Source organism: Limulus polyphemus, unplaced genomic scaffold (assembly GCF_000517525.1).
Source record: "Limulus polyphemus unplaced genomic scaffold, Limulus_polyphemus-2.1.2 Scaffold773, whole genome shotgun sequence".
Taxonomy (NCBI): Eukaryota; Metazoa; Arthropoda; class Merostomata; order Xiphosura; family Limulidae; genus Limulus; species Limulus polyphemus.
In genome coordinates this window covers 413,444-426,336 of record NW_013666383.1, presented here as the reverse complement: position 1 = coordinate 426,336, position 12,893 = coordinate 413,444, and the positions used below count along the sequence as shown (strand labels likewise).

The 12,893-nt window shown below is 33.4% G+C and overlaps 1 protein-coding gene across 1 annotated transcript in view; it reads right to left on the bottom strand.

Annotated features, from left to right (window-relative positions):
- The window catches only part of LOC106460455 (lachesin-like), a 33,517-nt gene that overhangs the window by 10,887 nt on the left and 9,737 nt on the right, over nucleotides 1-12,893 (bottom strand). The window contains exons 2-5 of the mRNA XM_022387176.1: nucleotides 7,310-7,465; nucleotides 5,818-5,946; nucleotides 3,887-4,177; nucleotides 1,729-1,839 (exon numbers count right to left, since the gene is read on the bottom strand). Coding sequence (XP_022242884.1) covers nucleotides 1,729-1,839; nucleotides 3,887-4,177; nucleotides 5,818-5,946; nucleotides 7,310-7,465 — 687 coding nt within the window. The remainder of the gene's footprint in view (nucleotides 1-1,728; nucleotides 1,840-3,886; nucleotides 4,178-5,817; nucleotides 5,947-7,309; nucleotides 7,466-12,893) is intronic.

The following is a 12,893-nucleotide window of genomic DNA, read 5'->3' as shown; positions in this document are numbered from 1 at the left end:
CTTAGTGGAGAGGTTTCTACCTAAAATATATTATAAGCATAAACATTCAATAATATGTAATTTGAATAAATAAATAAATTAATAATATACAAATCCAGAAGGCGTTGTGCGCGCAATATACCCTCTACACCGATATTTCTCGTGTCTAGTGTTCCGTAAGGTTTTCTCTCAGCTGAAAAGTGTTCCGTGGCCAAAAGAAAAAAGTTTGAGAAACGCTGATTTAAAGTAATCCAATTGTCTTGGGCTAAGTTTTATTCAAAATTATGTTTAAGCGATCCTTTTGAGTTTTGCCCAATGTTGGCTGTTCCCTGTATATTTCTGAGGGTGGACACATCTCAAAATAAGAAGTATCTTTTAAAGTGCAAGAAACCATCTACGAACTTAGTACCCCTCGAAATGGCCACGCAATCTGAAGCCAACAACAACTTTATCTAGGTTTCCTGACTTCCATGTTGACTTACTGTGGTATTGTTACTGTTTGTTACTGTGGTATTTCCAGGCAAAACTGTTTCCACTCAGAGCGATAAGACACGTCAGCTTATTAGCGGGAAACTTGAAATATTATTTACTGTGAGATAATTCAATACTCTATGACTACCGAAGACGTGATAAATAGAGAAAACTAAACACAGAAGAACAGTCACAATGCAATACCTATATTTAAAACAAACACAGTGAAAGTGTACACTTAGGTGGTCACAAAAGTCAGTTGATTTTACTGGAGAGTTAGTCATAACTCGGTTATCTCAAGTTCCGTACTGTATCTCTCAAGATCGTGTTCCAGACTAAGTCTTTTAGACTGAATAATCCTCACATTAGCTATTTCAATCGTTATTGCAAACATATCCAGAGAAACCAGCGTTACGCACTCGACTATTCATTTCATAATGAAATATAAGTAACGTAGTTACCTCCAGAGATCACCAGTGTAAAAATACCTGTCTAACTATCTTCACATATCATCAGTGTCCCTGCAACTATCTTTCCCATGAGAAAACAAAAGATGTTATTCTAGGTGAATGACGTCGTACAATGAGTAGCTGAAGTGAAAGGAAGTAAACGATATTTTTTATCCACGTTTTGAAAACAACAAGAAATAATAAATTTTGATAATTCTCGTATTAATACAGAGAGGTAGAAAACACAGTGTGTTTGTATACAGCAATATTATTTAAGTGGTTGTAGAAGGCTTCTTTTATTTATATGTTTTTCGTTGATATCTGACAATGTGCCCACTGGTGGCTAAGCAATAAGTTATATAAGTTTAGCTTATAACGCTAAAACCCCTGGATACTCCTCTTGACAACATTAAAATCGCTAGCAGTTTCAAATCTTAACGAGTAGATAATGTAAAACATGTCTATCAAGAATACTTATGATCAAATGCTAGTTATTAGTATACGGGACTTCTCAGGATTTCTCTGAAGAGAAGAAGGCAGAAGGTTAGCAACCGAAAAATAGAATAAAATCTAGTAAATAATTAGTATGGAGTATAAAAAAATGGGAAGTAATTAATAAGTAAACTTAAGTGATCGTACAGGCCACTAACCATGACAACGACCTTTGCCATATTTTAAACATATTTTTCTACGTAAGTCTCATGGGTGACAACAGAAAATCAAAAGTACATTCATCGGAATATTATGGTTTATAAAGCGTCATGATTTCGTTTCTTCACGTGAAGACGTTACTGGAAATAAATTAGAGAAAATATATATTTGAAAATACCAGTATTCTCTATTAAAGAATTTTCAGCATATCCGTTCCTCAGTTTTTCAGATTTGGCGGGATATTCTGCCCGTGAGTTACCGTGAGTAAATGGTCCGAGGCCGGGGATTTCTGAAAAATACCACCACCAGAAAAAAACAAAATGTTAGATTGATGCGTAATTAATTTCAGTTTATAAAGTTCGTGTTCTTAGACTGTATATAATGTTACTATACTGTTCCTACTGGAAATCCTTACTAGTTCAGAAAATGATTATATGATAAAAATATTATTTCAAATTGTTACACACACACACACGTATGTATGCATACATATTCGCTATCACAGCAAACATTTCTCTGTAAAGTATCATTACAAAGTATCAAAAGTACTTGATGAGTTTCGTACATGTATTATTTCCACATGATCTCCACAGTTCAATGATCGTTTTTTTAAAAGAAGATACCACTGAAGAAGTGGAAATAATGAGGTAGAATTTAGCCTGGAATTTTGAGTCGAATAAAAAGTCGGCATTACTAAAAGAATTAAAATCTATTGATGTTAAAAATCAAATAAAATATAACGAAAATGATTTTGAAAGACAAAAGTATCCAATACAAAGTAGTCACATGACTTTAAAAAAACACTTAGTATTTCTCTGTAAGTTAGAACAAAATATAACGTAATTAGATCTTACAAATTGTGTGGGAAAATAGTCTATGTTATAGCTATGTCAGTAATGAATATAAAGTAGTCACATGATTTTAAAAACACTTAAGTATGTGGACGTTTCTCAGTAACTTATAACAAAATGTAACGTAATTAGATCTTACAAATTGTGTGGGAAAATAGTCTATGTTATAGCTATGTCAGTAATGAATATAAAGTAGTCACATGACTTTAAAAACACTTAAGTATGTGGACGTTTCTCAGTAACTTACAACAAAATGTAACATAATTAGATATTACAAATTGTGTGGGAAAATAGTCTATGTTATAACTATGTCTGTAATGGATTCATATTTGTGATAAAGTTATGGTTATATATAAAGATGATCTATGTTACAGTTAAGACTCTAAGTGAAGTGAAACTGTGTGACAGTTACGACTATAAGGGATTCGAACTTGTTTCACAGTCACGTCTGTAAGGAAAATATAATATATTTTTATAGTTTGCTTTGGACTGTAATTCTAGAGTACCTGTGTGACATGTATATAAGAGATCTAAACCTATATTACAGTTTTACCTCTGGATAAATGTGAAAACACAACAGCAAATGTAAAATATTGTTCTTAAGCTTATTCAAATTGTGTGAAAAGTTTCGTTTTGTTTTTCCTGGAAAAGCAGAATTGATTAAATGTGGAGAGAATAATATCAATAATGTGCAGTAAAATAATAGATAAACTTGTAGAGAATAATATCAATAACGTGCAGTAAGAGAATAAATGAAACTTGGAGAGAATAATATCAATAATGTGTAGTAAAAGAATAGATTAAACGTGGAGAGAATAATATCAATAATGTGCAGTAAGAGAATAGATGAAACTTGGAGAGAATAATATCAATAATGTGCAATAAAAGAATAGCTTAAACGTGGAGAGAATAATATCAATAATGTGCAGTAGAAGAATAGATTAAACGTGGAGAGAATAATATCAATAATGTGCAGTAAAAGAATAGATTAAGCTTGGAGAGAATAATATCAATAATGTGCAGTAAAAGAAAAGATTAAACGTGGAGAGAATAATATCAATAATGTGCAGTAGAAGAATAGATTAAACGTGGAGAGAATAATATCAATAATGTGCAGTAAAAGAATAGATTAAGCTTGGAGAGAATAATATCAATAATGTGCATTAAAAGAAAAGATTAAACGTGGAGAGAATAATATCAATAATGTACAGTAAAAAGACTTTTATTTTCTATCTAAACTAACGTCCTTGTACAACAACACAGTTTCTTTAAAGTAAACAGAGATTGTTCTTGTATTCAAGACATATAGCTTCTTCTTTATTTTTATCCTTAAACTCTATCTTAACAACTCAGCTATAGGTGGTTTCAAACACACATGTGTATGCGTAACTTATAATTTTCTCTTTAATACTAAACCAACTATCGTAGTTGCTAAAACATCTCTATGAAATAAAAGTATAGGGTACGACATAAATGTTCACCAACCATATAAACGAATAGTGCCTTCAGTTTCACCCAGAGAGTTTTTGGCAACACAAGTGTAGGAGCCATAGTCTTGAGGCTCAAGATCCCGGATGGTTAGATGCAACTGTCCCTTGTAGTTTTCTTGAGAGATGTCTACCGTCTCGTATTTACTGTTTGATATAATAATGACTCCCCCCTCTCTCATCCAATAGGTTACGGCAATAGGATGAGCTTCAAGGTTACAGTCCAAGACAACGTCGGTAGCCAGTGGTGCTCCGATAAGCTGGTTAGGCATCCAAATCATAGGAGAGACTGTTGTATCATAGACAAGTCACGACGTTAGTATACAGACTATGGACTGTAGAGGAAATTGTTGTATCATAGACAAGTCATGATGCTAGTATATGGACTATGGCCTACAAAGAAAACTGTGTTTAATAGGTAGATCTGGAGATTAGTATCTAGAGTATGGAGTATAGGGGAAACTGTTGTATCACAGACAGATTTGGACGTTAGTATATGGACTATGGACTATAAAGGTCAGTAAGTTAGTATATTGACTATGGATTATAGGGGAACTGTGTATTATAAGCAGATCTGGGAGGTACTATATTGACTATGGACTATGCGGGAACTGTTGTATCATAAACAGGTCTAGACGTTAGTATATAGACTACAGACTATAAAGGAAACTGTGTATCGTGGACAGGTCTGGACGTTGGTATATGGACTATTAAAGAACCTGTGTATCAAAGACAGGTCTGTTCCATAGCATATGGACTATGGACTATAGAGCAAACTGTTGTATCAAAGACAGGTCTGGACGTTGGTATATGGACTATTAAAGAACCTGTGTATAATAGACAGGTCTGTTCCATAGCATATGGACTATGGACTATAGAGCAAACTGTTGTATCAAAGACAGATCATTGCGTTAGTATATTGACTATGGATTATAAGGGAAACTGTTAATCATAAGCAGGTCAAGACGTTAGTATACGGAATATGGACTATAGATGAAACTGTTGTATCATAGACAGGTCTGGACGTTAGTATATGGACTACAGACTGTAATGGAAACTGTCTATCATAGACAGGCCAATACATAGATAGGACTGATACACCAGATATATATATTACATATTTCATTCTAAACAAGTTAACGTCATGAAATAGAGATCAAAGAAACGACTCTTGTATCAAGTACGTAGACTTTAGGAGATACAATTATATGTAATAGAAGTTATGATATTATTACTTATATTAGAGGAGAGACAGTTTCTTCATAAATAAATAAGAACACTAGTTTACAGTTAATGGAGAGAGTGAAAGGCTGGGAGCTACAATGTTAATGTCTTTTTTTTCTATCTACACGAATACACCGATGTCTGAGAATTTTAAAAATGTAACACTAGGAACATTAGTTGTCATTCAATTGTTTATAAATATATTTTCCATAAGTTTACAGAGATATAATTAGATAAAAGCAACGGCTTAATTCCTTTTTCTCAGCAAGTAAAATAAGAAATTCACATCTTTCAAGAAATAAAGACTGCTCAATTTTATTTTCTTAGGTTCATATAGAAGCTAATTCAAATATAATTCAAAGTTCATTCAAAGTAATATAAACTAGGGTTAATTCAACCTTGAATATTTCTATAATGGTAAAAAGGTTAATAGTGATAATTAATTAAGAGTTAACTATTTGAAGAGTTAAATGTTTAACAAATAAATGAAGGATACAAGTAGAGTAATAAACAGGTATAAAAATCAATGAATAGATAGATAGTGGAAGTTAGATGAGTAAGTAGATAGTTGGGTAGAAAACTGGATAGAAAAATGGATAGAAAGAAAATAAAAGAAAAAAACGTCAAAATATAGATAAAATGAGTCTTACAAATCTGTGGATGGCTAGATATGTAGGGAGAGACAAATGTTTGGCGGTTTCTTACAATTTACTCCCAGGAAAATTCTTTTACTGACAGCTGGAGGGATTCCGTTTACGGCAATACACAGATAGGCACCCATATGTAGTCGGCTCACCTTGTTGATGTTGAGGTAACTTCCGTTCATGGAATGTACTGTGGAGAAAAGATGGTAGTTGGTTCATACTATAAATAAAATACAGTGATCGGTTCATACTGTAGAGAAAACACAGTAATTGGTTAATACTGTAGAAAAAACGTGGCACTCGTTGATACTATAATAAAACACAGTAACTGATTCATACTATAGAGAAAACCCAGTAACTAGTTCATACTGTAGAGAAAACACAGTAATTGGTTTATACTATAAGAAAACAGTAACTGGTTCATAGTGTAGAGAAAACGTGGTAACTGGTTCATACTGTAGAGAAAACACAGTAACTGGGTCATACTATAGAGAAAACACAGTAATTGGTTTATACTATAGAGAAAACACAGTAACTGGTTCATACTATAGAGAAAACACAGTAATTGGTTCATACTATAGAGAAAACACAGTAACTGGTTCATACTGTAGAGAAAACACAGTAACTGGTTCATACTATAGAGAAAACACAGTAACTGGTTCATACTATAGAGAAAACACAGTAATTGGTTTATACTATAGAGAAAACACAGTAATTGGTTTATACTATAGAGAAAACACAGTAACTGGTTCATACTATAGAACTAACGTGGAAATTGATTGATACTCGAGGAGAAACGTGATAATAGAAAGATACTTTGTAAGTAGTATGATAAGCACTTGACTAAACTGAATTATTATTTCATATTAGAACAACGTTTAACAGTCCTAAAGCTTAACGTACCCAATTCTCTAGCATGAGAAAAAGGAAAAGAGCTAAACATAAATTATACCAAGGTAACTGAAAGTTTGTGATGATTTGTTTGAAGTTGAACACAAAGATACAAAATGGATTATCTGTGCACTGCCCACCACGGGTATCGAAACCCGATTTCTAGCGTTGTAAGTCCACATACATACCGTTGTACCACTGGGGGGACTGACTGAACGTTTGTGATGATTTGTTTGAAGTTAAGCACAAAGCTAAACAGTGGATTATCTGTGCACTGTCCACCACAGGTATCGAAACCCGGTTTCTAGCGTTGTAAGTCCACAGACATACCGTTGTGCTACTGGGGGGGGGCTGACTGAACGCCTTTGTAGATCTTTATTTTCAATAATTTATTGTATAGAATCATGAATCAAAGTCACTGTATTAATTTATTTTACTAAAATTTTATGAATTGGATTTATCTAAGATAATGAATTTTATTGGGTTCAACTGTATAGTGTTTGTCTTTAAAAAATGTTGTATCTAAAATAATCGTGTATTGTTCTATATTACCAACATACTTTTACTGTAAGTTTCATAAAGTTATATTCTTAGATTCGTCAACCATTTTATCCACCACAACACTTTTACAATTAAATAAATATTCATTGATTGTTACTAACCTTTATTACCACCCAATGAAATGGCCTGCTCATCTTCACGTCGCCACGTAATTTTCGGTTCTGGAGATCCTGAAGCTATGCACTTTAGACTAATATCTTCTCCTTCTCTTACCTCAGTGTCTTTGCTTGTGAGCGCTTCGTCAATTTGAGGGGGAACTTAGAACAAGAGATTTTTGATAACAAAGATTATAAAACAGGAAATTGAAAGTTTAAATAATGAAACATTAATCATTTTATAGATAACTCTTCTTTGGTCAATTAAATGAAATTTCTAAATGGCCTGTTCATCCTCACGTCGCCACGTAATATCCGGTTCTGGAGATCCTGAAGCTATTCACTTCAGACTAACATCTCTTTCTCTTACCTCAGTGTCTTTGCTTGTGAACGCTTCGTCAATTTGAGGGGGATCTTAGAACAAGAGATGTTTAATAACAAATATTATAAAACACGAAACTGAAAGTTGAAATAATGAAACATTTCTTTATTTATTTTGGTTGAAGTTAAGCACAAAGCTACACAATGGGCTATCTGTGCTCTGTCCACCAGAGTATCGAAACCCGGTTTCTAGCGTTATAAATACGCAGACATGCCGCTGTCCCACTGAGGGGCTAATGAAATATTAATTACTTTATAGATATATCCTCTTTGGTCAGTTGAATGAAATTTCTAAAACAAGTCATCCTTTAACATCCTGTTTATTCTAGAACTGTAAAAAATCATAAAGGTATAACTTTTAGAAAACACACTCCGTAAACTGAAACATATGTTAATAAAAGGAAAATGGCGTACGTAATTAATTATCTGTTATAGTATGGCACGATATATGATTTATAAAAACAACATCTCTCTCTTCTGTAAAGAAAAGACTTAAAAAAAGAAAAAAAACGTCTAGAATTTCATCATTAGAAACCATGTGTGATTGGTTGTTTTTGTTAGAGGAGGTATAATAACATTCTTCTGTCTCAATGTTATAAGATATCCACGTTCATTACCTAGTGTTTATTGCTTGTACTTTTTATAATATTTCTTTTGATTTTGTATTTTTTATTACTTCATGATAATTCCTAATATCTTGATGAACATGATTCGATCTGCTAGTTTTTTTATGCTTGGGTAAAGATCTACTATGTGTTATATTATTTATTGTAAGTCGCTGAGCTTTCATTCAATAGTATTAGTTTCGCTTCTGCAAAGTATTATATAAGACGGCCTACTCTCTGTTAATACAAGCTTAATCATAAGTTGATAGGGTAAAAAAATTGGTAGGGAGGGTAGGGAGAGTCAAAACTATCCATTTATAATAAACTTCAGAAATATTATCTTAATAATACGATTGAGACAAATTAAACCACAAACGACAAAAATCAAGAACAACAACAAAAAACTATTACAACAGTAAGGAAGAGAACTACAACAGCATGTCCACTTTGCTCAAAATTCAAGAACTGATAGAAGCTAGAGTACAGAAAATATCAAGTAGAGAGCAGCACTAGCTGAGTTGGAATATAGAATATGGACATGGGTCATTCGGCCTATAATCTTCCAGTTGAGAGTTAATGAGATTTGGACACCGTCATCTGGCGGCTGGTTTGATAACTCTTTCCAAGGTGACTATTTGGCCACACATCTTGCTTATAGCTTACAGTGAGGAATGTGTTGTTTTTTTTGTTTTTTTTCGTCTTTTTGATATGAAATGATAACTTGTGACATACACGTGGTTCACAGTGAGGAATGTGTTGTTGGTGGTGTCTTTTGTGTTTTTATTTTTCGTCTTTTTGATATGAAATCATAACTTCGGGTCAAATAATCTAATATTTGTTTACCGTTCACGCTTATTCCGATAAGTATCACATTTAGTGGCAAACATTTTAAGGTATTTATGAGTTGACCTTTGTGATTTTATGACAATTAATCATGCCCTCTAGTAGCTGAGCGGTCAGACTGAGGGATTTTCATACTACACAACGGATTTCGATACGCCTGGTAGACATAGCACATATATCCTATTGTATAGTTATGCCCTTGACAACAAACGAACAATTGAACGTTATATAGTGATTCTATACACAAGTACTTGAAACTATTTACATAAACACACGTAGAAAAACACCAAGTAGTTTTCGTACAAGACTGATTATTTTTATTGATTTTTATAAACAAAGCACACATATAAGTTTTTTTACGCATAAGATACACCATTAATATTATTAATATGAACGAATGTTTTAATTGAGAAATGATTGATACACCGAATTAACTGCAGAGTAAAACACCTACTGTGATATAAAGCTGAAAATTACTGTGTACAGCACACTTCAAATGGTTTAACGTTAAAATCTTACGATAACTTTGAGAATTAGAAAAATGATCTGTTTAACTCGCTCCCGCAGCAGCAGTACAGGTGTTTTGTATCATATTAGTTTCTGTTGTTGTTTTCTAAGTGAAAAACGATACAATGAACTATCTGCGTTCGGTGTACGGCGGGGAATTGAACCCCGGATTTTTGCGTTGTAAATCTGTAGATTTACTGGGAAAGGAGGGTAGTCGAACTGTTTTGTATCAGACCTGTCGCTAAGTGTGCTGTTAGTCTGATTACAGTTTTCAGACTGAGTGGACAGGCTTACGATACATATTTGGCAGTATTATACATTTTTCTTTAAGGTAAGAGGCCATATACAGTTTAAAATCAACGAGTAAAGTATTTCAACAACGTCATATATATATTGACCATACCTCCTAACAGGTTATCCTTCAATCATTCCATGAAAGAGATGGAAAATGTGTCTAATGAGGAGTTAACCATTTTAATATACAGTTTTATAACTCATGTTTTAGCTAAATTTGCGGTGATGTTAAACTGTTTACAGCGGACAATAATAGATACTAAAACTGTAAGTGAAATAATGATATTTACTTCTCAGATATCATTCAACTTGTTAGTACTGATGTTATGAGTCTGTTTAAAGTAGGCCCGACATGGCCAGGTGGTTAGGGAGCTCGATTCGCAATCTGACGTTGAATACAGAAATTACGTCGTAATACGTTAAAACTGAATATAGGAGATCTTTATAATGTGCTAGTACTCAATTAATAACGTTATAATACAGTAGCGCTGAATACCGAAAAAAAACGTGATAATACGTTAGATCTGAATCAATAACAACGATATAGTATGATTGATTGATACTGCACAAAGAAATAACGTGTCTCCAAACTCTATCCTGATCATGCAGAAAACGATAGACATGTATGAATAACAACGATATAATATGTTAGACTCACACTATGCACAAAAAACTAACGTGTTTCGCAGATATGTCCTAACCAGACAAAATATGTTAGATCTGAATCAATAACAATGACATAATGTGTTAGTCTTACACTATGCACAAAACTAACATGTATCGCAACTCTATCCTGACCAAACACAATATGTCAGATCAGAATCACTGACAACGACATAATATGTTAGACTTATACTATGCACAAAAAAGTAACGTGTCTCGCAACTTTATCTTGACCATACACAATACGTTAGATCTGAATAAATAACAACGATATAATATAATAGACTGACAGTTCACAAAAACTAATGTGTCTCGCGACTCTATACTGACTATGCACAATACGTTATCTCTGAATCAATAACAATGACATAATATGTTAAATTGACACTATGCACAAAAACATCTATCGTGTCTCGCAAGACTATCCTGCCCATACACAATACGTTAGATATGTATGAATAACAACGACATATGTTAGATTTACACTGTGTACCAAAAACTAACGTTTCTCGCAGCTCTATCCTGACCAAACAGAATACGTTATATCTGAATCAACAACAACGATATAATAAGTTAGACTGACTCTATGCACAAAAAAGGAACGTGTCTCTCAACTCTATCCTGCCCATACACAATACGTTAGATCTGTATGAATAACAACGACATATGCTAGACTTACACTATGCACCAAAAAACTAACGTGTCTCTGACCTGTATCCTGAACAAAAACAATACGTTAGATATGTATGATTTACAAAGATATAATGGGTTAGACTGACACTATGAACAAAAAACTAAAGTGTCTCGCAGTTCTATCATGACCAAACACAATACGTTAGATCTGAGTCAATAACAACGACTTAATATGTTAGACTGACACTATCCACAAATAGAACTAACGTGTCTCGTAGCTCTGTCCTTACCAAAAACAATACGCTAGATCTGAATCAATAACAACGACTTAATATGTTAGACAGTCACCACGCACTAAGAAACTAACGTGTGTCGCAGCTCTAACCTAACCATACACATAACGTTAGATATGAGTCAATAACAACGATATTATATATTAAACTGACACTATGCACAAAAAAACTAACGTGTCTCGCAGCTCTATTCTGACCAAAGAGACTACTTTAGATCTGAATCAATAACAACGACTTAATATGTTAGACTGACACTATGCACAAAAAAATTAACGTGTTTCGCAACTCTATCCTGACCTTAAACAATACTATAGATTTGAATCAATAACAAAGATATAATATCATCGAATGATACTGCACTTAAAAAACTAAAGTCTCCTGCAGCTCTATCCAGACCATTAACAACACGCTATATCTGAATAATAACAACGACATAATATGTTAGACTGACGCTATGCACAAATTAGTTAACGTGTCTCGCAGCTCTATCTTGAACAAACACACTACGTTATACATGAATCATTAACAACGATATAATTAGTTAAACTTACACTATGCACAAAAACCTAACGTGTATCGCAGCTCTATACTGACCAAACACAATACATTAGATCTGAATCAATAACAACGATATAATATGTAAACTGACATTATGCACAACAAGAACTAACGTATATCGTAGCTCTATACTGACAGTACATTAGATCTCAATCAATAACAACAATATAATATGTTTGACTGACACTATAAACAAAGAAAAATAACGTGTTTCGAGTTCTATACTGACCAAACACAATACGTTAGATCTGAATCAATAACAAAATATAATATGTTTGACTGACACTATGAAAAAAGAAAATAACGAGTTTCGCAACTCAATCCTGACCATACACAATACGTTAGATCTGAATCAATAACAACGATATAATATGTTTGACTAGCACTGTGAATAAAGAAAAAATAACGACGATATAATATGTTTGACTGACACTATGCACAACAGGAACTAACGTGTTTCGCAGCTCTATTCTGACCTAACACAATATGTTAGATCTGAATCAATAGGAGCAATATAACATGTTAGATTTATACTATGCACCAAAAGAGTAACGTGTTTCGCAGCTATATCCTGACTAAACACAATACCTTAGATCTTAATCAATAACAACGACACAATATGTTAGACTTACACGATGCACAAAAATCTAACGTGTCTCGCAGCTCTATACTGACCAAACACAATACGTTAGGTCTTAATCAATAGGCCCGGCATGGCCAGGTGGATAAGGCGCTCGACTCGCAATCTGAGGGTCGCGAGTTCGAATCCCCGTCCCACCAAACATGCGCGTCCTTTCAGCCGTGGGAGCGTTA